At 33.8% G+C, this 27,894-nt stretch overlaps 2 protein-coding genes across 2 annotated transcripts; one reads left to right on the forward strand and one right to left on the reverse strand.

Annotated features, from left to right (window-relative positions):
* Window positions 1–1,461: 1,461 nt before the first annotated feature.
* LOC144452171 (uncharacterized) lies at window positions 1,462–12,181 on the reverse strand. The gene is made up of 5 exons (XM_078143213.1): window positions 11,989–12,181; window positions 6,155–6,378; window positions 5,199–5,257; window positions 4,584–4,826; window positions 1,462–4,215 (listed from the first exon to the last, which is right to left on the reverse strand). Exons 1-5 carry the CDS (start codon window positions 12,113–12,115, stop codon window positions 4,191–4,193), a joined length of 678 nt encoding a protein of 225 aa, XP_077999339.1. The 5' UTR covers window positions 12,116–12,181; the 3' UTR covers window positions 1,462–4,190.
* Window positions 12,182–12,688: 507 nt separating this feature from the next.
* On the forward strand, window positions 12,689–27,156 carry LOC144452225 (germ cell-less protein-like 1). The gene is made up of 16 exons (XM_078143276.1): window positions 12,689–12,873; window positions 13,967–14,090; window positions 15,709–15,805; window positions 16,245–16,342; window positions 17,052–17,098; window positions 17,499–17,564; window positions 18,791–18,856; window positions 19,351–19,435; window positions 19,724–19,808; window positions 20,633–20,764; window positions 21,565–21,634; window positions 21,810–21,891; window positions 23,892–23,953; window positions 24,581–24,664; window positions 25,484–25,571; window positions 26,130–27,156. Exons 1-16 carry the CDS (start codon window positions 12,746–12,748, stop codon window positions 26,400–26,402), a joined length of 1,587 nt encoding a protein of 528 aa, XP_077999402.1. The 5' UTR covers window positions 12,689–12,745; the 3' UTR covers window positions 26,403–27,156.
* Window positions 27,157–27,894: the final 738 nt, after the last annotated feature.

Below are 27,894 nucleotides of genomic sequence, written 5' to 3' on the forward strand. Positions count from 1 at the left end.
TTGAGTTATGAACATGGACTTGGTATATGTTATTTCACATTATTTTTTCAAGTAGAAAAATTTAGTGAAGCTTTTTTATCAAATAAAAATCCAAAGTAAATACCAAATTCTCATCCATATGGCCACTTTAAGTGTCAGTATCTGTTCTAGTTAATAGTGGAAAGCAATTATTTTTGTTATCAATATTTTATATATAAATTGAAATTTTTTTTAACATATATATATTTATACATTTGAAGATAAGCAGCATATGCCATGACTTACATATCTCAGATTTATTTTTGGATAAAGAGGAAACATGGCAAGATTTTCTGACTTAGTAAGGGGTAGTTCTGCATTTTGGGAACAGTATCCTGTTTGAACACTTGGGTTCCAGTGAGCACTTCACTGTGTTTGCTTCATGAGGGTGTTAATACATTCCAATCAAGAAATAGGTTTGTTATAAGATATTGACCAGATGTGAATACATATAGATATTAGACTTGCTGAATGTCATCAGTAAGTTAAAGGACAACACCACTCCAGGAAATAGTGACATTTTCATAAACAATGGGTTCTGGAGTGTCATTTCAGGACTTTTACATCACCTACAATTATTTGCAATTTCATAGAAACATAAAGTTGATCTCGCGCATTTATAGAGTTTCTTTGTTAAGGACTATTGCATCATGGGAGATAGCAGAAATAATGTAGTCAGGTTGCACACTGAATATTCAGGAGTCCAAAATACCGCCTCGACCCTTCAATGTAAAAGATCTCATGAATATTCAGTGTGCAACTTCACTACATTATTTCTGCTGACTCCCATGATGCAATGTCCCAGAAGATACCTATAAGTGCACAAGATTAACTTAATGTTTTTCTGAAATCACAAATAAATGTAGGTGATGTAAAATCATGAAAAGGCTCTCCAGAATCCATACTTTTTGATAATTCAATTTCCTGGAGTAGTGTACCCCTTAAAATTGTGGTAATGGATGTCCCTGGTGATTGTCGCCAGTCCAATTACCCCCCCCCCCCCCCCCCCCCCCCCCATTTCCTTACGCAATGCAGTGTTCATTAGGCCCCAGTTATCATACTTTATCAGATAAGTAGCTTGATGCATTAGCTGTTTTTATAAGTTTCCAATCCTGTGTCTTTTAGACTTTTGTCATTATTCAGACTTCTATCAAAATACCTGATATGTCTGAAAAGTTTGTTCAAGTAAAGATGAAAGTTTAACTGCAGATAAAGATGTAACTGCAGATCTTTTAATTTCTTAATTTTGTATTCATGTTATTAAAGTTGTTGTTTCGAAGTTCTGTGTGAAGTCTGGTTTAATTTAGTCTTGTAGTAAGACCTGAGAACTGTGCTTTGAGAGTAGCCTAATAAAGCTGAAAGGTAACTGCCAACCCACTTAAGACAGTATACTCCATTTTAACAGTAGCAAAAAATGAATTTTAATGTTTATTCAACATCGTCTGAAGCACTAGAAAGTAATCAGTCACTTTATTGCGTCTTCTTCCATAGTATTCTGTGATGGGATTTCCTACTCGGCTCTAACAGTTCAAATACAACAGTTAACAGTGAAGTAAACTTTGCACTGCTAACATTGTTTACACTCTAGTCAATGACTACTTTGCACTATTAACATTGTTTACATTCTATTCAATGACTATTTACTTACTTTGCACTGCTATAATTGTTTACACTCTAGTCAATGACTACTTTGCACTATTAACATTGTTTACATTCTAGTCAATGACTATTTACTTACTTTACACTGCTAACATTGTTTACACTCTAGTCAATGACTACTTTGCACTATTAACATTTTTATATTCTAGTCAATGACTACTTTGCACTGTTAACATTGTTTATATTCTAGTCAATGACTATTTACTTACTTTGCACTGCTAACATTGTTTACAGATTGAGAGATGCCACATACTGGGTTGATGGTTGAAGCAATTGAAACAGTATACATGTACATTTGATATGAGTGCTATAAATGATTGTGGTATTAACATCATGCCAACACTTTAGATAAGAGTTGCAAGACCTAGAAATATTATTGTATGTATACATGATGTAAACAGGTTACTAAATGAACACATGGCGTAAAAAAAGTTACTAAAAATGCAGATGTGAATCACAAAGTGGTGATGGTAAATCAGCACTGATGATAATTTATTATTTTCTTAAACATCACAGTTGGTTCTTGTTAATTCCTCTCAAACACTGCCTAGTTTCTCTATCTTGAAACCTTTGTGTATTTATTATCGTGCAGTTTATCATTCATAGACTTGATATGGCTTTACGCCATGCACATAACCATATTATATACAGATAATGCAACAAAATACACATACAGATAATTCAACAAAGTAAATATATACAAATAATGCAACAAAGAAAATACATTGTATACAAATAATGCAACAAAATATACAAAAGATTTGAAAGTAAACTTAACAGCAGATTTACCCTGTTTGCAATATTTTATATTTGGTAAAGTGCTCTTCAATACTGTTTTACTTTTTCAAGTCAGAAAACAATCCCACATACGGCAAGAGATTACCTTCTTTGATAATGTATATACATTGTATATCAATAATGTATATACATCGTATATCAATAATGTATATACACCGTATTTTGATAATGTATATACACCGTTTATCTTCTGAGATTAGCTGTCTATGAAAAATGGAGAACTTGTAAACATATTCTATTGCTCACTAAACTGTATTTAAAGAACCAATTACTATAACATGCTTGGAACATTTACATAATAAATGCAGTTATATGCTAATTATGAGGGATCTACCATTTAATTATGGGGAGGACAGGTGTGCATGGTTTCCAACAATTCATAACAATTCAGGAAATGAGCTGCTAAAAAAGTTGCATATAAAAAAGTTGCTCTTTATTTTTTAAAAAATGAAAATTTGATAAATGAAAAGAGAAATGAAAATTCATTCAGACTACACAAAAGTATACTCCATGGAAAAAGATTTAGATGAAAAAATTGATAGTTTTATAAATTTTATAACTTTCTGATGGAGTTTGATTGTATTGTATTCTAATATATATATACAGTTAATTAAAGGAAAGATCTAATGAAACACATTTGGACTTTTAGATAGCCTGTGTGTGTATTTAATCAATTACAATGAAATGTATTAAAGCTGTGTGGCTTAAAATGTCAAAATTCTGCTATGTTGAGCCTCACTGTGTAGCCATTTTGGGAACTTTTGCCGCAATCCGGGATGCTGGGAAACTTCCCTGCTTGTATAAAACCACAAATAATAAAAATTCCCCTTTTATGAATGTTTAATTAGGTTAAAGCTTGATTTTCTCTTCAATCTTTCATCTAAGTTCAAAGTACAGCGCATTTTAAAAAAGAAAAGAAATACATTTATGTAAAGTGTGCATTTGTCACATGTTGTGATGTAAAAATATCTTGAAAACCAACTTTTGATAAAAGTCGAAAAACTTTACAAATTTTATAAAAGCTTGACTTCTAAAAGCCTGAAATAAATCTTTACTTGCATGTACAGTCAATTACAAAATACCATGCAGCTTTTCTGTTTGATACAACCACCCGGAAACCAACAACAAACTGCATATGCCACACTTCAATAGCAAGATCGCATTTTGAAATGATGGGTTGGTCAGTCAGTTGGTTAAACATTTTTAAATTAAAGTAAAAAAAAAAGAAGATATATGTGTACATGATGATACTTTCAATTCATAATCATATTTTAACATTCTAAATGACAAATTCAGTAATAAATGATAATTTTCACTCAGATCTGCACTTGGTTTGCCATCATACAATTAGTAACATGATTTTTTTCTAATCCTGCCATAGAGAGCATTTAAAAATATTTTGCCAGATAGAAAAGTTATAGGGCCATAGGGTCAGTGAGGTGATGAGAAACAGAGAATTAAGTAAGGCCACCTTTAACCAGAATTAAGTTGATCTCTACATCATAAACACAGAGAAGATATGCATCTACATTGTACAATACAGAAGTATCCAACTATGGAATATAAGTTGAAATGAAATATCATACTTTTTTATTCCTCTAATACTGGTAGTTAAAAGAAAAGAGAAGAAAACTTGAACCTGCAAGTGTAAGAATAGGACGGACATTGATGGAAATAGTTTGTTTTTCTTTGGTGAACTTCCCTTGTGTAAATACTTAATAATCAGGTACTGGTGAAACTCTGCAAAAAGAAACATACAAGATGATATAATTAGTTGAGAGATTTTGTCAAGTGTTTTCATATTTGATTTGTAGTTGTGTTAAATTGGTTACAAACAATTATCAGAATGGTGACGTGCTGGAATTGGCAGTTCATATGGTTTGGATAAAGAGGGGAGGGTATATAAGAGAAGGATGGAGGTATTTGAGGGGAGAGAAGTGAAATTGATGAAGGGGGGAAAGTGTTATCAATGAGGGGACAGGATAGGCGAGGGGAAGGGAATTGAGGGAGAGGTAATATCAAAGAGGGGAGAGGATAGATATGAAATCAAACATAAATAAAATAGTAACTGGCCTCAGATTGTGAATTAGATATGAAATCCAACTTACTTGTACTCTGTTGCTTTTAACTGTAGACCTATTCGACTACGATTACTAGATGCTGTAGACGGTCTAGAACGCCCGTCATATGAGTAGCCTGCAGAGGAACGTCTATCTGGGGTATACCCTGCTGATCGTCTACCATTATCATTGGGAGTAGAAGTACGGAAATCATGAACTGTTTGAGGACGCATTGGGAAGAGAGAACTTTCTGAATTAGACATATATGGACTCCTCTGTGGTGGAGGGTACCTAAATAATAAAAAAAAAAACAATGCTGTAAAACTATGAGGGTACCTAAATAATAAACAAACAAACAACACTGTATAACTAGATATGTGAGGGTACCTAAATAATAAACAAACAAACAACACTAAAACTAAACACATTTGTTGGTTTTATTACAACTAGGCATTTATTCCATTTCCTCACTTGATACGTCAATTTTCTTTTCTTTTCAACTTTTGGCAAATAAATATGTATTTATTTATATATGTACAACTTAAGTAATTTTCACTGTACTATAACACATCTGTATATATATGGTATATATATACTGTATACTGTACATCATTGTGATCCTAACACATCTGTGTATATATGGTATATATACTGTATACATACCATGGATTTTGATATAAATGAGTGTGTCTGTCTTCAGCAGCTTGTCGGAATTCTCCCGTCTGTCAAATCAAAATATATTAAAATTAATATCAGATAATCTAAGGATTATGAAATTCTCATACTTTACATTATGAAATCAAGTCATTATGTAAATGTACACACACAGTAGAGATGAACACAGGAGTGTACACAAAATAATCATCAAAACACAAAATACTTCACACATAGTACCCCTTTCATGGTACAAAATGTACAATATTGGAAAATTGAATTCCCAAGTTTTCAGTTTGAAATGTTGAATATTTTATTTATCAACATGACGATTCTAGATTAACAAAAGATCAAAATGTCCCTTTTTGAAATAAATTTTATCAACATTTTTAAAAATATTTTTGATGAGAAATTATTAACGTTAGTGACTCAAAAAAAAAGATAATATAAAATGATGTAATCTTATGCCAAACGAATTTGTTATAAAGGTAAAACACCTTAAAAATATGAAGATAGAATGGTCTTCATTTACATACAATCATTGCCTATATAAACAAACACTGTTAGCACAGAACGATCAATAATTTATAAAGGGTACAGTTTTAATCACTGTTGCCATGGAAACCACCTAGCCCCGGATATTAATAATAATTGTGTTGTATCAAATTTACTACTAATTACAAGCATGTTGTTGAATAATTGATGTTGTGGCCTGTAGGTAATCTGATATGTAACAGTAAGGCTGAAATTAGTAGTAGTACATATGTCCTGAAATTAGTAGTAGTAGTACATTTATCCTGAAATTAAGGACACAAGTAAGTTTATATTATATTTGGGTGTAATTTTTGCTATATATTTTAACAAGGTACTCACAGTATTATACTTTCTGAAGAATACTTAACAGTCATTTGCAATCAAACATGTAACATTAACACTTTTTATTTCCAGTTTAATTTTTTCCTTACCTTAATTTGCATATCAGTTCCAAGTAATTGTCTGTCTGCATACCAAGGAACACCCCAGCCTATTTCACCAACCCGTCGTGATTTGGGTCTTGGATGAGGAGTTCCTGGAGCTGCTCGAAGTAAATACTGGGCTTCACTAGAACTTTCTCTGGACATAGTTCCAATTCCTACTTGTCTATCATGAGTGACAACTTGGACTCTATAATCACCTATTCCATCAGGACCTAAGAAAAAGAACAAAAAATTAACATTTTAATAGTTCTCTTTTTTTTAAAAAATGTTTCACAATCCATGAGATATTTAGCTAGGAAATGAAAGTCATTATGCTCAGATTATTTTGTAGAAAGCAAAAATTAATGAGTATTTGTACTTCAGTGACCACAGATCAGTATTTTTGCATTTTGTGCAATAATGGTTATCAATACATTTATAGTGAAAATGAGTGACATGTAATGTTATACCAATCATAGAAATCTCTATATTTGTATTCACTATGATAAAGCAAACAGCTATAGATATTGTGACAATTTGTCACAAACATTATCAGTTTTCTTTCTGATTTGGGCAATAAATGTGTTATTGTTTTCCCAGTCCACCACCCCCCCCAGAAAAAAACAAAAACAAAAACAAAAAACAACAACAACAACAACAACAACAAAACCCCTCCCCCAAAAACCAAAAAACCAACAATAAAAACACTCAGCTGTCATGGCAATAGAATATTTGTAACCCTTTAGGGTATCAGGTTTTAAAGGGGTAATGGTTTTTAGCGGTCTAGACGGTGTCTAAACAACCATGGAACATAGTAACAGGGGCGTTCATTGTAACCATGGTGATGGTGAAGTTAAGTAAATATGTCAGTGATTACTATATATCAAACAAGATAAGAAATAACAGAAACAATACCAATGGAATAATTTGTGTGTCTACGTACATGTTAGAATGTAAGATATGTTATGCTGGATGCAGGTTCCTCACTAAATGCAATAACCTCCAGTTTTGGTGTAGTGCCAGTGTTGTGCATAATACTATCTTTGGTTTGTGTACATACACACATACAGTTGCCAATATATATCCAAGGTTCTTAGGGGGGATTACCCTTTATTATAACCGGTGGCAACCTGTATCTACAAGGTGCCAGCCCAACTAAAATGTGGTTGCCATTATCAAAACTGCTGACAACCTGTATCTACAAGGTGCCAGCCCAACTAAAATGTGGTTGCCATTATCAAAACTGCTGACAACCTGTATCTACAAGGTGCCAGCCCAACTAAAATGTGGTTGCCATTATCAAAACTGCTGACAGCCTGTACCTACAAGGTGCCGACCCGATTAAAATGTGGTTGCCATATGGAAAATATTTTCAAATGAAATTTCCAAATATAAGAAAGGTGATCTCTTTGTATTCATCAATAATTAATAAAATAATAGAACAGGTAGGAATAATGTGATGTAACCCTAGACTCACTTTAATAAACTATAGAATCTAAATCAATATACATAGACTATATTTTTTAGAGTATATTTTATTTGACATGAAATTCTGTCATACAAGATCGTAATTTATGGTCAATGATATACAGATACAATGTAACTACACAACAATAAAATAACACTCAACTACTAATGATTTGAAAAAAGTTAAACCGATTTATGAATTTGAGTAATAGTGTTACTTAGTGTTACCTTGGAGTCAGTATAATTACTCCAAGTGTTATATATAAATATACAACAGACTTGAAACTAGGGATGTCTCTATGGCCTAGATAATCATTGTATTTATTTATTTATTTATTTATTTATTTATTTATTTATTTATTTATTTATTTATTTATTTATTTATATGAGTATTTCATATTGAGTAGATCAGGAATCTTTTTAGTTCAATTTGCAGGTTAACAAAGCATACAACTCCGAAAAAAAATTGCTTGCCTTACAAAATATATACAGGCGCCGGACAGACAAGGCAGGCATTAATTCCAAACTCTGTCTGTTTTATACGACTACTCTAAAAGAGTTATGGCCAACAGATAAAGTGTAAATATATAAGGTTGCTAAGGTAGCCTAGTAACTGAAGAATTTATTGTAGAAAATGGATTACAAAGTACAATAAGGCAATTTACAATGTGCCACTAAGTACTGTAACAATTGTCACCATTGAAATTCTATACTATTTTAAACTTACTCAGAGTTCTAGCCATAAAGATCCATTTACTCTTTGTGTTCAAACTTATAAACATAAACTCTTCTGTTCTGACATTGTTGGAAGTAATCCCTGTCCAGCCAATCAATATACCAATCAATAGAAATACCTATACAACTGAATTTGTGAAAACAGTCTGATAACCAAGATCAAAGATCATTGTGCATACAATTCAACCAATCTGAAGGCAGTCTGTGAAGTATGAAGTAAACCAGATAGGAAATTTGTCAAGAGGTTACAGAAAAAAATGATAGCGAAAGATTTTAATTAATTTTGCTGGAGAGTAATAAAGGAGTTAAACTTTGCATGGACCAATGAAATGATCAAATATCACAAAGCAAACTGCAGTGAACTTTCACACTTTAACACAGTTTGAAGAATCCGTTAAAAGTCGCACAATTCCAGCGTAGTGGTAGTTATTCAAGATCTTATTGTACGCCCAGACAAAGACAGGTATGCATGGTAGCCTCCTAAAGGGAATCTTATCTGTCCTTGTATCAATACTCACACTAACTGTACAATTGCTGCTATTGAATAGTCTGAAAACACCCTACTAACTCAACAGGCATTCTCTACTTGTTCTACTTCTAATCAATTCTAGCCAAAAATCTTTTTACAACTTCTGTGTACTTGAGACATCAGAATAATGGCAAAGACCCTGACAATAGTGTTATATCTTGTACCATCATGTTAAACATAATAGAATTCCATCGCTGTAATGTCTTGTACCGTTATACATTAGAATTCCATTGCTGCATGACTTGTACAGTTATGTTAAACATAATAGAATTCCATCATTGCATGACTTGTACAGTTATGTTAAACATAATAGAATTCCATCATTGCATGACTTGTACAGCTATGTTAAACATAATAGAATTCCATCACTGCATGTCTTGTAGTTATGTTAAACATAATAGAATTCCATCATTGCATGACTTGTACAGTTATGTTAAACATAATAGAATTCCATCACTGCATGACTTGTACAGCTATGTTAAACATAATAGAATTCCAACATGCATGACTTGTACAGCTATGTTAAACATAATAGAATACCATCACTGCATGACTTGTACAGCTATGTTAAACATAATAGAATACCATCACTGCATGACTTGTACAGCTATGTTAAACATAATAGAATTCCATCGCTGTAATGTCTCATACAGCTATGTTAAACATAATAGAATTCCATCTCTCTATAAACACAGTACCACCATCCACATTCTCGCAAGCCAGAGCACATACATTTCTGCAGAATGAAATCATAGCCTCTTTCTTGGTGGGTACATTTTTTGGGTATGTTACGGATGAAGAAGCCTGTGACATTTATGACATTGAACAAATGTTAAGTATGAATCAAACAATTTTTAAAAATAAAACCTTTGAATTGATCATCGTGCTCAGAGTTTCTGATAGTTTCCCCTAAAATGTCATATCATTTGGACCAAGGACATCATTTGACTGTTTCTTTGTAGACTTGTGATTAAAGGTGTGAGTTATTATACAGTACCTATAAAATACAACAGCTGCCAACGTTTCAAGTTATTCAAGATTTTTTTACAATTGAAAGTAAGATGGTGTGTAATACGGACACTTCTGCAGTTGAGCTGAAAGGAAGGGGAGACAATTTGGAGAAGGGGAGGGTAGGACTGAATTTTAGACCACTACATGTAGTGTAACTTTTGTTAGTGTAACAGATGGACAGACATGGATGGACAGATGGAAAAAACGAACCAATATATAACCTCCTTGAAGAGTCATAGTTTGGGGCTAAAAACGTAGATTGGTAATTGAAAAAGTGGTTAGAAATGGGAGGATTATGCATAGCTTGAAGAAAAACAAATACAGCACAAAGCTATGGTTTCCAAGATATTTCCTAAAATGTCAATAGTTATTATCCTGGGTAATACCACATGCCCCTGGTTTGTATCAAATACAAATATAGTAGATGGATTAATATTACTACCTAGTTACATTACATCACTCAACATTGTATGTACTGTGTGTTGTTCTCTGAGTCTACTTCAACAAATACACACAGACTTAACACCTGTTATACAACAGTTTTACTGGTAAATAATATACAAAAAGTTCACATCAATTTTTTCATTTCCACTCTAATACTATAAGTAGCCAATTGATTTCTTGTATTAATTAAAAATATGTAAAGATGATTCCAGTTATGTTTTTTTAATGGTTTACATGATGTTTACATTCTAATTCTAATTGCAACTTAATCAAAATGCTTTTATTTATTTTTTTAAAAACATGCTGCAGAGCAAAACTTGTCAAAGATTCAACCATTTTGGTACTCATTTATTGCTGAAAAGTTTCCATGGTAACACCATTCATGTTGAAAAGTTTTGAATGGAAGGTTTTTTGAATGCAATTTGTAAGATCAGAATTTTGAATTATTTTGTGAACTAAAACAAAATCTAAAGATATAGGTTTGTCATTTGTCTATGTCATGATAACACGGACTTAATAAAATCTACTTATTTATCATTTTTCAATGTAATGGAAAAAAATCACACCTGAAAGCTAAAGAAAAAAAAATAAATATATTTAGCAAGAATATTAGTGGCTGCTTTTCTATACTATTGAAACCTTTAATGACTTGGTTTATGTGCTCAGACCAGTGATCTGAAACACCGTAAATATAGAGTATCAGGCTTAATGCTTTTAAGGGTCCAGAAAGGACAATATTTTTTTTCTTGTCAATAGAGAGTCTCTGCTTTAGGTCAAAATGCCTTCTAACTGCCAAATACAACGTTTATCAAAGTGACAAACAACACACCTTTGTCTGCCAACAAGTTCTCCCTCTCCTTCCCTTTACAAATTAATTAAAATGTAACACCTTTGTTTTAGCTAATTGGTAGGGTGCTAATAGATGCCAATCTAATCATTTATTTACAAGTTATGTTATATAATGCTTAAATAACTAAAACAGTAATTACTATTTTAAACAAAAACATGAATCATAAGACATAAAATAATATACCATAAATAAAAATATTTAATCTATCAAACCGTAACACATGCGTGAAGCAATCATCTTGAAATGCTATGTTTGTTCTAAGGTAATACTAATAATATGTATATTTCCTGCCCGAATTACGGTGCAAGTACCTTACACGAGTAAATATAATTTTGTATCACAATGGGCTTCAAAAAGTTTGATCAAATTTTGTATGATTCCTTTGGGTAGGTTTCCTCCATTCGTATCTTTTCTGTAAGGTGTTTGGTAGTTTTCTGGTCGGTTTGTTTAACGAGGTAATTGCCTTTGAAGATGTAACAACTTTATCGATTTTAGCATCTACTTTCTAAAGCTCGGCGAATGAAGTTGACTTGCGAACGAAAACATCGCAGCGGGAGTGGGGAGGTGTGACTGATACAAGTAACTTGAACTTGTTATTAGCGATTGAACCATGTATAAAAAGTCATACTGTCACACCGGCAAACTCAAAACCATACCGCGACACCGGCCGGCGCGGCAAACCCTTCCATACAGCGCGATCACGACATTTTAGCACAGTGTGTGTCAACAGCAGCCAATCGATCCCATCTGCAGACAGATCGCGATGGATTAACGTCAAAATAAAACGAAATGTACAAAAAATCTTACCTGTGAAAAGGACAGCACCTTTACCCATGGCACGACCACCGTATTTTGCTCGCCAGGTAGAATTTGAATTAACTGTCGATAAAGAACTTCGCCGCGAGAATGGTAAAACATGGACATCGGACGACATGGTTGTAATTTTGACAACTGACTATTCATGCGACTAATGAAAACATGGCTCAGTGCGGATGATCACCTGCCTTCGACGCTACTCGGTTACTAGAGGGCGTTGCTAGGTGCGCTATTATTCCAACAAGGGGTACATTAAACGTAAACAATTCATAAAGTTTTTGAGCTGGCAATTTCTCTTTATGAAGAGGCAGAATACGATCAAAGAAGCGTAAAAGCACAGAGAGATAGCAAAAGAGTCGGTTTCAAGTCAAACATTTCGGAGACAAAATGCGGTTAGTATGGTCTACGGTTCATGGAAGTGTTCTGCACTGCTGGACACCCCTATGAATAATAGAACTACTTCTAGCCACACTCACATGTTTGTTTAAATTTTGCATGCTAACTTGATATTTTTTTTTAATTTTTGATTTTAAAAATTACTAGTTACTCAATATAGCGTTTTCAGGTACCTTTGTTTAAAATGCTAGCATTCCAGCGGTATCATAACATACAATATGCATCTAAGAAAATTCTTACTTTGTACGAGGTAATAACACTGAGGGCGCTTTACACATCAATGAAAAAAATGGAGTTGTAAACAGAGTGAACTTCCGCGTCTCTGCTCTGCAACTTTTGTACATTTTGAAGTATGGGTAACTATTTTTCAGGATGGCGAGAGGCAGACGAACAAAAAATATCCAAAAAGAGACCTCATGAAGAAATTGACAGCGAAACTGACAGTGACTCGGACCCAGAGTACTTGCATACACCTAAAAGGTACTGTATATGTATAGTTTATTCAGCAGACTACACATGGAGCTTGTCAAATATTCAAAGTGTACAAAAACGGCCAGAATTTTAAAATATTATGAAAAGTTGTTACTGTGACAAAATTTGTGGCGTGGCATTTCTTGTGATACCTTTTCTACATGGTACAATCTTTCGGAATACATTTTTCTCTGCAAAATTCATATATCAAACCAAGTTGAACAAATGCACACATCGAGAGCTTGGCCCGGACATGGAAGTATTAACCCATACTTCCATGGCCCGGGGAATTACGATACATGTATATTTGTTTAAATTTTTTTTTAATTGTTATTTATTTAGCTATTTATTTTTTTAAATTATTATTACTATTTTATTGATTTTGACTTTTTAAAAAGATTTGATAATTTCTTTTACTTTAGTATTTTTACTTGTTTCGTCTGTGTTTTGTAACCAAAATAGTAGTTCCTCTGGGAATTGTTATGTGTTCGAATAAATTATACCTATTTAATATTTAGGGTACAGGTCAAGTGATCCTCCGACAACATTATGTTGAGTGTCTGAGGATGAACATGTTAGCTGTTCACATTCACCACAGTACGCTGGTCGATGGTCCATGGGATTAAATAAAACCGAATCAACCATGGATGTATTAGTACTATAATTACATGTAGTCCAATGACGCTGTGACTTCAGTACGGAGTCAGATATTTTTGGTCGTTACATGTAGCATGAAGTAATGAGATTCAATTAACCCCTACATCTAAACTGTACTCTAATATTTTGGTTGGTTGTTTTTAAGTTACAAACAGTACAATCAGGTTTGTTTTCAAATTCAACTTTTTATGACTGCTTTTGACATGTTAGAAAATTATTGTAGAGTCTAGACCACTTGTTTTCTGTACAAACTGTATGTTGTTCAAAATGGAGTGGTAACATCAGAGGGTCCATCTATCCTTCAATCAATCAATCAATCAATCAATCAGTCAGTCAGTCAGTCAGTCAGTCAGTCATAGAAGGATCATGTCTCACTCCACTTACCATCTCAGTGATCTATGACTTGATAATACAGAAATATCTTGTTACTATCTTTAATATACAGGAAGAAACTACAGACAACATCAAAATACATCTTTGAAACTTTATTTATAAATGGTCAGAACAGTGATGTGACTATCAGTGCATTGGGAAAGAACTGGAATTTACACAAAGTATATCTATGTCAGGTAAGATTATGTAAACTAAGAAATGTTTTTGAGCCAAGTAATGTTGTTTGCAGCGTACAATGACTTGTGTTATGATTACTAGTATTTGAAAGTCAAACTGATAAATATTGCATGTTCCTTTTAATTGTTGATGACAAATGTTATAGTTTTGGTAAAGGGAATAAAGGCAAGACTGATTTCATCCTAGCTGCTTTAGTTATTGTCCAGTAAATCACTTTCACTACCTCTGCATTGTGTGACTTCTCTAAAAATAAGAGAAATGAAAGTATTCAAATCAGCTAGGAAGAGACAAGCTGTAAACTGGGGTAGGGAATTCTGGGTATTTAAACAGCGGAGGTGTTTATTTACTTGCTTATGTCACCAGTGCCCATATCAATCGGTTTGTCTAAATGTTTCTGTCTTAAATCTGCATGGAAATTAGGTGTAAGACATCACATGACCATAGAGTAGAAACAATAGATATAGTCAGTAATAATACATTCTTGTACAATGACCAAGGATTCTTATATGGTGTAGTGGTCACCTAGCGGTAAAGCCAGCAAATGGACAGTTTGACAAAACCTGTCGACCTGAACAGGTGGACCGTTGCTTGTAAATGATAAGAATTCTTGGTCATGGTACAAGTACAGATTATTACTATGTTTTACCGACCTGATGAACGTATCAATAGATATGGTCATTAATGGTCTTGGTGACATCAGAAATGTAATTTAGCACCACTCTTGGTTGAATATCCAGAAATCATTACTCTATAGAGTGACCCATGGCCGGCTGATTTGATCCATTTATTTCTCATATTTTTGGAGAAGTCACGCTATGTAGAGGTGGCTAAAATGAATTTTTGTGACTTACTGGACATTAACTGTGCAACTAGGACAAAATCAGCCACCTCTTTGTTCCCCTTTTATGTCAGTGTCTTATATTGTTGATCTACAAACTAACTAACTGACTGACGGGACTGACAGACAAACTGACTGACAGACAAACTGACTGACTGACTGACAGACTGACAGACTGACAGACAGACAAACTGACTGACAGACAAACTGACTGACTGACTGACTGACTGAATGACTGACTGACTGACAGACTGACAGACAAACTGACTGACAGACTGACTGACTGACAGACAAACTGATTGACAGACAAACTGACTGACTGACTGACTGACTGACTGACTGACAGACTGACAGACAAACTGACTGACAGACTGACTGACTGACTGACTGACTGACTGACTGACAGACAAACTGACAGACTGACTGACAGACTGACAGACAAACTGACTGACAGACTGACTGACTGACTGACTGACAGACAAACTGACTGACAGACAAACTGACTGACTGACTGACTGACTGACTGACTGACTGACAGACTGACAGACAAACTGACTGACAGACTGACTGACTGACTGACTGACTGACTGACTGACAGACAAACTGACAGACTGACTGACTGACTGACTGACTGACTAACTAACTAACTAACTAACTAGGCTCACTGGTTTTTGTTTTCATATGATACATGTAAACTTTCACTGTTCTCTTTTCTTCTTTTTTTTTAAATTCAATTATTTTTCACTCACTCTATCTATTTTGTGTACTTTGTCTTTCAGTCTGGTTATTTTTCCAGCATGTTCAGTGGATCATGGAGAGAGTCCAATGCAACTATGATAAACATTGACATACCTGATGATACTATTGATGTAGAAGGTATTGGCATCATATTATATATAGATATTATGTTTTTGTGAAAATTATACTAACTATTATCTTTATTTCAAGTATGATCTTAATTAAAAATAGAACAAATAAATGCAAAAGGATCTTGTAATGCTAGTCTGAGAAAATTCTTACTTGAGTACGAAGTCAAATATATCTACTGGTAGTCAGTATGACTCTATTCTCAATCAGATCCAAGTGGTGTCAAACTTGTGAACCATGCAGTTAAATAAACAATGATACATTGGGTCCTCCTTCACTGACAAGCCATCACTACATTTTTGTAAGTCCATGTAATAAGGTCATGTGCATGTGTACAAATTACACTTCCCAATTAGTGTACAAGGACACAAGTCACAACATCCATGTTAAGACAGTCAACTCAGAATTGAAAAAGAGTTGACAAGAGTTCACTCTGTTTTGATTACAGCTTTGACAGTTACCCTAGGCTCCCTTTACAGAGATGATGTCTTAATAAGTCCATCACGAGTAGTATCTATACTGGCTGCAGCAACTCTACTACAGTTAGTAAGTAACTTACTTACAGTGTCTTGATTACTGGATTCTATTGACTGATTGCCAAGGTTGATTTACAGATACATACACACACATATACATGTATATGCATCATGCATGCATACATACATACATACATACATACATACATACATACATACATACATACATACATACATACATACATACATACATACATACATACATACATACATACATACATACATATATACATACATACATACATACATACATACATACATACATACATACATACATACATACGCACGCACACACGCGCACACACACACACACTCACACACACACACACACACACACACATCCACACCACCATCTCTGATCTAAATTGTCATTTTATATGGGATAAAAAAAATTGAAAACAATAAATACTATGTCAGTATAGATAAATTATAAAGTTACTCTTACTTGTACATGTATAGTAATTAGCATCTTGTACAATTATGTTAATGTAAACCAACCTTAAAATGTTAGTCTAATGTTGTATAAAAGTGATTGTTGATGAGATGTCTGTGAAACTTTGGGATACACTTCCTAGAAATTGTTTGATTTTGTCACTAGCAATTTTCATTAGCAAGATCAATAATTATGAAGACAGAGTTTATGAACACTCATTCTTGCAACTCACAGAAAAGTTATTCCAAGTTATTCTAAACCTAATTTTTATATGTTTGACTTTCAGGATGGTTTGATTAATCAGTGTGCAGATATCATGACAGAAACAACTAGGTGAGTGTTGAAGTGGAAAATGTGATGGCAGTTGCCATGATATTCAAGAGGGATGAGTCTTTGAAAGTGGAAAATGTGATGGCAGTTGCCATGATATTCAAGAGGGATGAGTCTTTGAAAGTGGAAAATGTGATGGCAGTTGCCATGATATTCAAGAAGGATGAGTCTTTCTTGACATCTTGCTAGAACTTTATTTTATAAAAAATAATCTGATCCCCAAGTACAGGCATCATCATATACCTACCCCCAAGAACAGGCATCACAGCATAATGACTCCCTAATACAGGCATACTGCCTGACTGTTATTCTCATTGTATGTTTGCAGACCTTTTTACCTTACAAATATTGATTGATTGATTGATTGATTGATTGATTGCTTTATGTGTATTGTTATTGCCAGTGCAAAGACAGTGTGTGCTTACCATGCAGCAGCCACAGCCTATGGTCTTACAGATGTAGCAAGCAAGTAAGTGTTTGACGTTAATTTATTTAACTTTTACTTGACATGATCCAGTCTGGATTACAACTAAAACATATCATTCCCTTTGCTGTGAATTTGACAGACGGCAAAATTTATTCCATATAGTCACAACCCAGTCAGGAGGAATGGTGTTATTTTGACTTCAATCTGAGAATCATGCAGGATCATTCACACACATTTGACCATCCAGTTAGTTAGGGGGAGTGGTGTTATTTTGACTTCACTCTGTGAATCAAGCAAGGGGCATTCACAAACATTTCTATGACATGCTTGAGTCAATATACATGTACAAAATGTACTTCAAACCATGCACAAAGATGAGACAGGGTGTGAGTGTCATATTTAGAGCCCAGGTTGGCAAAGGAGAAATAAGTCAAAGTCATAACAGAAATGAAATTTGCAGACATTATATAATCATGTAAAGGGGTGTTTTTCAATCCCAGGTCATCACATTAGTGGGTTCTACAGCTAATAGACATTTTCTAATCCATAAAGATTAACTCTTTACCACCTTGTACATCAATCCCTTACAACTTTTTGTATACAAAAACCCATCAGTTTATCATGTTGCAACATGGGGTAATGGTACAATATCACATGCATGAACTCTCTCACATATTTATGTAGTTAAAATATCTTTGGTATCTATATCACTGTTAAACACCAGTAGTGGATATTTTGACACAACAGCAAACTAACAATAAGGCATTCAATTTGTTACCCTTGATGGGCATATCTTCAGGGAACTTCAGGAAAATGAAGATTGTTTATATCTAACTATAGTAAAACCCCAATTATCCAAAGCATGATTAATCAAATTGTTTGGTTATCTGAATGTGCATCACGTCCCCCAAAGTTTTTATTTTCATTGTACTTCATGCATCCGATCGGTCTTCCTATTTCTGTGTACAATATACAGCAATGATCTGTATTTGAAAAAGCTTTTTCTTCACTTTTATTTTAAAACAAAGGATCTGCATTCAAAAGATGTGTCAACAAAGAAATAGGAGCTGGAACTTTTGTTTGTAGATTTCTTTTACGTATATTTATGATACTGTAGTCAATATTAGGATATAGAAATCTGTAATACTCTCTAAAACGGCAGTTTCATAGATGCTGTATGAGTGTGTTACACATTTAAAGTCATCTGCCCCCCCATTTATAGCCATGTTAGCCCTTTAATATTTGTTGTCATTGTCCTATTTTGACAGATGTATATCTTGGTTAGAGAGAAATGTGATGTTAGCACAAAGTGTCTCTTTTCTCAGGGAACTAAGGTAAGATACACTACAGTATTGTAAGTATCATTACAAAAAGACATCATGTATACACACAATGTACACACACACGCTCACACATACTTACAATATACGCGTTACACATGTACAATGTACACACACACATAAAATGTACATGTATGCTTGCTTGCGTATCGACATGTGTGTACGTAACGTAAATACATTTACATACATGTACATACCACACACACACGCACACGCACACACACACACACACACACACACACACACATATGGCTTGCTGTCCATATGTAAACAGTCATGAATCAGCTACAAACTTTATTACTTGTTTGTCAACAATACGTAACCTTATGGAATCTTGATAGCGTTTGTAATCATGAAGTAGTCCTACATACTTCAATGACTACAACAACATCTCAAAGATAAGCCAAAGACGTATGTTTGTAACATTTTTATCATAACTTGGTAAACCTTCTGTTCTGATCATAACACTTCTTTTATTCTTGGTACAGTCTAGAACTAATGGAGATATTGACAAAATCTTCAAATCTTTTTGTGTTACAAGTTGAAATGGACGTCTACACAATGGTCAAAAAGGTTTGTGAATTTCCATCAATTTTATTTATAAATCAATCACAGTTAACTGAGTTATGAAAGAAATTTAGATATGAGCATGAGTTGAAGAATGATATATGTTTAGGTGATGTAAAACCATAAAAAAAACCTCTCCAGAACCCAAAGTTCATGAAAATGTCTTTCCCGGTATTTCCCAGAGAGGCATACCCCTTTAAGGAGTGGGTGGGCTTAACTAGGAAAAGTTGACATAATGAAAATCTCAAGAATAAATAAGTACATCATGTTTAATTATGATTCTGTTATTTTCAGTGGGTTTTTCTTAAACTTGTACCATCATGGAACGGTAGCCTTAAACAGTTGAATGCAGACTCCGATGCTTTCTACAGAAGTTTTGGTAAGGCAATGTTAATCTATTTTGGCTTACACTTCCAGTTAAAAATACTGAAATACTGTATCTGTCCAAATAGCACCCTCTAGTGGCCAAACTAAGCAATGATTTATCTTGGCACTGACTTGAATATCGCATGTTATTGTCATAATGTAAGACTTTATATTACCTAGTATTGAAAACTACTGTACTGTAAGTCATGCACAGCAATTCTTCCTATGTTTGGTGTTACCGTAACAACAAATGTTCTCACAATCCTTTTCATCTGAGCATGCTCAGTGTGTAATCAAATTGCCTTATATAACAGCTGTTTTGCTAAGGTTTGGAAACCCTGATATTAAACAGAGTTTCATTTCTTACAATTGTATGCATATGAGGAGCTCAAAAGGAATAGACACAACTATGATTTTCAAGATAAATTCATTTGATAAAACCCATGTATATAAACAACTACACTGTACTCTCTTTGAAAAGTTGAATTCAACCAACCAATCTGGTATCTGATTACAGGAGGTTGTACAATACAATGATGTCTTAGACTGACTGAAATTGATGTTTTTAGAATAGCTGTACACAGACCCTAATAACATCAACTTCATTAGAGCTAAGGCATCGTTGTAGTTTATGACCTCCTGTTATCAGTTACCACACTTGTCATTGATTGTTTGAATTCAACTTTTCAAAGAGTTTCATTGTTTATATACAAGGGTCTTATCAATTGAGTTTATCTGGAAAATCACAATTGTGTCTACGCTGGTCATATGAATTCAGTTGTAGATACATACGACATTACAAGAACCCACTATAATTACTCTAATGTATGATTACAGGACCTGGTGAACTTCTACTGTCAGACAGAGGCAAACCATATGTACAAGTGTTCAATGGAGTTAGATATCAACATGTCATTAATGACTTCAATTCAACAAGATTATTAGACAGAGATAGAATTATACCTCAAGGTAAGTTACAAGTCATACATGTACTTCTGGTCTTCAAATACTTACATGTAGATATTCCTACAAAATTGATGTTGGATTTATGTCATAATGTTCCAAGTATGATTCCACAGATTACAACAATACAAGCCGAAGGAAAGTATTTTTAGTCCACGGAATCATACTCAGAGCATTATGATGTAAAACTACCATTGATTTGATGGGATTATATATTTATCACATATTTAAGACGATCCATATATTTTTAAAGTATGTTCTTACATCCATCACTGTGTTACCATGGCAAACTACAAGATATATTAGACAGATATATTTCTGATATATTACCCTCCAAAGAAGTCTGTATACAATGTATTTGATTACAAGGCAGAGTTTTAACTGCAAGTACTAAAGGCATTTATGACACGTTGTGTTTATATAGCCTTCAGTGATTGGCTTAGATTGCATCACATGATATGTACTGTTGACTCATAGTGACCTCAATTTGCATATAGGGGCCTTTATTTGTATTCTATTTTTCCTAGGGCAATATTCATGTAGCACTGAAATCTTATCGAGGATATGCTTTGACTGTAGAAAGAATACATGCATAAGAATGTGATATGTAATAAAACACTTATTGCCTGGCCTTATTTGGGCACTAGTAGACATCATATTACCCCTCGTGCTGTTATGTAACAACTATTTCCCTCAGATTTTAGCCTCAGGAAATAGTTGTTACATAACAGCCTTCGGGGTAGTAGATGTCTACTAGTGCCCAAATAAGGCAAGGCAATAAATGTATTATATTTTGACTGTTTCAGAGTGGTTATTACCAATCTACAAGAACCAATGGCAGTGTATGCTAGCTGTAGAACTAGGAACTGATAAAGGGTAAGGAATTTATTTATTAAAAAAATTCAAAATTTATGCTGTTCGAAGGCAGGATGATGTTGCCCTAATACAATGAGATATATATCAAAATAATAAAGATTGTGACTTTGAAAATAAGTATTACCGTGTTTGTTTAATAGAGTGCATTATGTTTTTTCCTGTGTTTCGTCCACAGACCAACTAATGATCATTTATCCATTGAATCTCTTTGTAAACATGGAATGAGATGTGGCAGAATAATAAATAAAGACGGAGATGTAAGTTTATGGATTTCCTCTTCTTCTTATCCTGTTTTCATCTTTTTTAACTTTTCATACACAAATTCTCTTCTTCCACTTCAAACAAATCACTTGTCCTTCTTCAGTGTCTAAGTGGATCTGACAGAATGATCCAAATTTGCTGGAGGTGTTCAGGTGTAAATATCACTAGTATGTGCATGCACTTGTACAAGTAATCATTGGTACATATGTATTGCACTGTAGTGTAAATACCACTAGTATGTGCATGCACTGATACAAGTAATCATTGGTACATATGTATTGCACTGTAGTGTAAATACCACTAGTATGTGCATGCACTGATACAAGTAATCATTTTTACATATGTATTGCACTGTAGTGTAAATACCACTAGTATGTGCATGCACTGATACAAGTAATCATTGGTACATATGTATTGCACTGTAGTGTAAATATCACTAGTATGTGCATGCGCTGATACAAGTAATCATTTTTACATATGTATTGCACTGTAGTGTGAATATCACTAGTATGTGCATGCACTGATACAAGTAATCATTGGTACATATGTATTGCACTGTAGTGTGAATACCACTAGTATGTGCATGCACTGATACAAGTAATCATTGGTACATATGTATTGCACTGTAGTGTGAATACCACTAGTATGTGCATGCACTGATACAAGTAATCATTGGTACATATGTATTGCACTGTAGTGTGAATACCACTAGTATGTGCATGCACTGATACAAGTAATCATTGGTACATATGTATTGCACTGTAGTGTGAATACCACTAGTATGTGCATGCACTGATACAAGTAATCATTGGTACATATGTATTGCACTGTAGTGTGAATACCACTAGTATGTGCATGCACTTATACAAGTAATCATTGGTACATATGTATTGCACTGTAGTGTAAATACCACTAGTATGTGCATGCACTGATACAAGTAATCATTGGTACATATGTATTGCACTGTAGTGTAAATACCACTAGTATGTGCATGCACTGATACAAGTAAATATTGGTACATATGTATTGCACTGTAGTGTAAATACCACTAGTATGTGTATGCACTGATACAAGTAATCATTGGTACATATGTATTGCACTGTAGTGTAAATACCACTAGTATGTGCATGCACTGATACAAGTAATCATTGGTACATATGTATATCACTGTAGTGTAAATACCACTAGTATGTGCATGCACTGATACAAGTAATCATTTGTACATATGTATTGCACTGTAGTGTAAATACCACTAGTATGTGCATGCACTGATACAAGTAATCATTGGTACATACGTAATAATTACCAGTATCAAATAAGCATCAGTAGACATGATTTTACTCTCAAAAAGGGAAATATTTCTTACTGATTTTGACTCATCTAAGTGGGTTGAGTCATTGCTATAATCTAATCTTAGATTTGAATACATTTGTGAGTTCAAAGCTAGAACATTCTCGAAATCAACCAAGTGAAAGTCCTAAGTTATCCTAGTAGAGATCTTTCATCTACCTCAGTTCCTTATGCAGCATGCAGTCCCCAGTACCACTAAATGCACTGGTCAATAAATCCTTCACATCACATAGAAAATCTCTGTCCTGACAAATTCTGAGCTAGTTAGCATCTCTAACTATTCAATCATCATACATACCTGGCACAACAATTAATTACACTTCTTCAACTCCTTGGGAGCACACAATCCATTGCAGTCTCTGTAAGTGCGTAGTATTAAAACATTCACATTGCAACCTCTATCCTACAAGATCCCCATTTATACAGTTGGGATGACTGGGGCACTATGTGGTTCAAATCTCATCAAGAGACTTTCCCACTTTACTTAGAGAGAAATGGCAGTAATGAGTCTGATCAAATTGGCAATGTACGGATTTTTAACCATACTGAAACGAATGGCAGTAGTGAGTCTGATCAAATTGGCAGTGTACGGATTCTTAAACATTCAGTGACTGTGACACAGCGTACTTTTGTTTTGAACTGATAGTATTGTTGGCGATGGACAGGCTACAACTATGGGCTGGATCTTCTTATCATGTTTTCAAATAGGTAAGTATATCAATACATTGTTACAAGTATTTTCTCGTTGAGTGAAGTGAAATATTTGGCAAAAATGTACCTGATAAAGGTTGATTCCTGAAAAATTAGATTAAATAATGACATTTTTTTACTCATTTTTAGCATTGCAGAACTAACAATTTGAAAACAAGTTATGTTGTAGGAAATGAATCCGTAATGTCAGACTGTATAACACATCAGTTGTATACTCTCATATTTAAAGTGGCCATATGGATGAGGATTGGGTATTTATTTTGGATTTTTAATTTATGAAATATTTTATCATGGCTTCCTACTTGAAAAATCAATGTGAAACAACATTGACAAAATGTGTGTCTGTGTTTATAACTCAATAAATTACAAAAGATAAAAAAATGTATAAAATGTTATTGTACATACAATAACAAACTTTTTACACATTTTAGCCAGTATTGAGTTACAAACACAGACTTTTTCAATGTTGTTTCACATTGATTTTTCAAGTAGGAAGCCATGATAAAATAGTTTTATAGATTAAAAACCGAAACGAATACCCAAAGCCTCATCCATATGATCACTTTAAGGAGAAACTTTGACTTTGTTCCATGTAGTAATGTACATCCATGTTATGTCTTACAGGTTAATAGTTTGTAAAAGAAACACAGTCAGTCACCCAGTAGTCAATTCAGTCAGCCTTGTTCCTAAAAGAAGTGTTATGTTTAGGTAAATAATATCAAATACTGTTAGAAGTTCAAAAGTAGCTTAGCACTAGTCTCTTGGCAGATTCTTTTTATTTAGTCTCAAAATCTTCAAATCTTTTGAGTTTGTTAATTCATTCCGAGGATGCGTTCACCCCACTGTTTTATACACTCACTCACTCAGGTCATTATTTCACATAAAAGAACATACTTGTGTTAAACAAAATATTTTATTCATATAAGGAATGAAAAAAACCCACAGACTTGGATTACCTACCTACCTACCTACCTACCTACCAACATGATACATACATACATACATACATACATACATACATACATACATACATGTACATACATACATACATACATACATACATACATACATACATACATACATACATACATACATACATACATACATACATACATACATACATACATACATACATACATACATACATACATACATACATACATACATACATACATACATACATACATACATACATACATACATACATACATACATACATACATACATAAATACATACATACATACATACATACATACATGTACATACATACACACACACTCACACACACTCACACACACGCACACACACACACACATACACACACACACACACACACACACACACACACACACACACTCATGCATGCATGCATGCTGCATATGTTAGCGTGTGTATGTTAATAATATCACCTGAACCCTGGTAAAATGACTCAGGAACTCATGAGTTACAATATACCACCGTATACAAAACTACTGGTAAATTAATAATCCACTAAGTGTGTCCCATTTCTGTTGTGATATTAACAGAGTATGTGTGGTGTCATACGACAGTATGGGTCAAATCAGATATGAGAAGAACAGTGGACTCTTCAAAGTCAACCTTGGCAAAGATCAGGTTAGTGTACAAACACCCCCAGTAGCTGCAATGGCAAAACATTTCATGCTGAAAATTGTAATGTATTATTTGAGGGTTTCAACCTTCTAGCTTTGTTCACTTGCTGCCACTAGAGGGCGTAGTAGCAGAAAAAAAACATTTTATGTTATTTGAAATTCAACCTCAGCATCAGTCAAACAATTTAGTTCTCTCAAAAATGTTTTCTTTTGTCAATCAGTTGCTAAAGTTACCACATACCACTGAAGTAAATCTCAAACTATTTTTGTCTCACTGTCTGTTAAATACATATCTGATATCTACTCTAGCGTCTCATGTAGCCTGTACCATAACATAGAACATTGTATTCCAATCTGTAATTTTGCCTGTGCCCAATATTATATATATCATATTCTACCTACTTTATATGTTCCTGCAAACAAAGTCCTTGAATTTTCAATCATCTCTGGACATGATTTGAAAAAAAGTTCTTGAAACATGAGGAAATGCACTTTCTGACTATCAACTCAACTGTACTGTGTGATGATGTTCACCACTGTTTTGTATGTTTACTGTCTCTAGGAAACTGTTGTCATGGGTGTGGACAGACATGTTCCATTTCCTTTACAAGTCAGTTTTAATGTAGCCTGCATCACACCAAAAGAAGGGGAGCCAATCAGCTTAGCCATACCAAAGGAAATCAGCCAAGCAAATGAGGATACAGTCAGTCAATCAAATGAGGATACAGTTGGCCAATCAAATGTAGATAAAGTCAACCAATCAAATGTGGATAAAGTAGATTTAACAGATGATGATGTGAGTGATGCAACAGGTGCAAATGATGTTTTTATGTAAAATAGATAATTCATATCTGAACTCATTGATGGGGATGTACAAGGTTTATTTGCTATGACTTAGAATAGCTGAAAACCCAAATGTGTAATTCCGTCATTTAGCAGCAGTTTTGAGTCAGGTAGTCATCTCAGACAAAAACATATGACATGAAATGGAGAGTGAATTGTAAATATTGTTCATTCTACCATAGTTGTCTATAATCCCACCAGTTCATCTAATGCGTACCTGACAGACGTATTAAAACATTACAAACAATGTGAAGGATAAATTTCCACATGAGCAGCTTTTGTAGAAGTGTTTACTTTCATTTGACAAGGGTAGATTTGGTAGCATTGTTTCTTTGGGGAATATGTGGCAAAGTAAAGGAAGAGATGCGTCTAAGTTTATACACAAATATAAAGTTTGAGGGCGCCCTTCTCTTCATAATACTTTTGGCTTGCATTGGTGCAGTGAATCATCTAATTTTCTGTGTACTTCCTTCTTGCTTCAAGTTAATGTTACTGTATATGAATGTACAGAGAACATTATAAAAGTATTGTTGTTACTGACTTGAAAAAGGGTTTATGGACAAGCTATGACAACAAAAAATCATTTACTATATTTTTATAAACCATGAATTTGTTTTTATTTTGCTATTGAATGCCATTTTTGAAAAACAAAAATGCTTATTAAGTTGAATATTTATTGTAACATAATTTAGACTCTTCATATAAGCCAAACAAAGGTGCTGTTATGCAGTTTGTGATATATTACAGGAGAAATGAAGATGCCTTGGTGTTTCACTTTTGAATTAGGATGTTTTTTACACACACATACATACACACATACACACACACACACACACACACACACACACACACACACACACTTTATCCTTATAAAAGTGAGAGTGTGTACTTCATTCAAACTTGACACAAATGTGATACCAAAAGGTGACAGTGTGTTCAGTGTGCACAAAAACAGCAGGTACTGTAACAGAAGGCATAATTTTACAAGTCTGTCTTGAGTACATGTCCTGTATATTTCCCACAATAACCTGCAGTGCTAAGTGTGGCTTGATAAACACGTTTGATGTAACATTTCACGAACCTTGACTTCCCATTTCATAAAAAATATCAGCTATTTATTGCAAAATTGTCCAGTTTACCAATAACTAGTTATTAGAAACTGTTTCATTACTGCAAACTTACCTAGGTAACTGAGGGCTGACATTTTTGGGTAGCAAGTCATATTCCTATGTGTCGTGCATTAAGTGAACTTTGACATTGTAGGGAATTATGGGAAACCTAACATGGCAGCCAAAATGAACATAGTAAGAAGTTGATGTATGAAGCTTTGTGCTTTATTCTTTATTACTGTGTACCATGAATAGATTTTTAAATGGTGTACTGTGTGAATTGTATTAAATGCAGAAGAACCAACAACAAACCACACCAAGTAAGGGGAATAGAACTTCTAATTAACTCTGAAATGAATGTTTACACATATTTAT

Source organism: Glandiceps talaboti, chromosome 22 (genome assembly GCF_964340395.1).
Source record: "Glandiceps talaboti chromosome 22, keGlaTala1.1, whole genome shotgun sequence".
NCBI classification, from domain to species: Eukaryota; Metazoa; Hemichordata; class Enteropneusta; family Spengelidae; genus Glandiceps; species Glandiceps talaboti.

Bases quoted from the DNA above. Each gene is read 5' to 3' on its own strand.
- LOC144452225 (XM_078143276.1), top strand. From the start codon at position 12,746: ATGGGTAACTATTTTTCAGGATGGCGAGAGGCAGACGAACAAAAAATA. The intron at 14,091-15,708 runs GTAAGATTATGT...TTTGTCTTTCAG, and splicing joins ACAAAGTATATCTATGTCAG to TCTGGTTATTTTTCCAGCAT. The intron at 18,857-19,350 runs GTAAGATACACT...TTCTTGGTACAG, and splicing joins TCTTTTCTCAGGGAACTAAG to TCTAGAACTAATGGAGATAT.
- LOC144452171 (XM_078143213.1), bottom strand. From the start codon at position 12,115: ATGTCGTCCGATGTCCATGTTTTACCATTCTCGCGGCGAAGTTCTTTA. The intron at 5,258-6,154 runs GTAAGGAAAAAA...TTGATTTGACAG, and splicing joins GAACTGATATGCAAATTAAG to ACGGGAGAATTCCGACAAGC. The intron at 4,827-5,198 runs GTATGTATACAG...TTTATTATTTAG, and splicing joins CATTTATATCAAAATCCATG to GTACCCTCCACCACAGAGGA.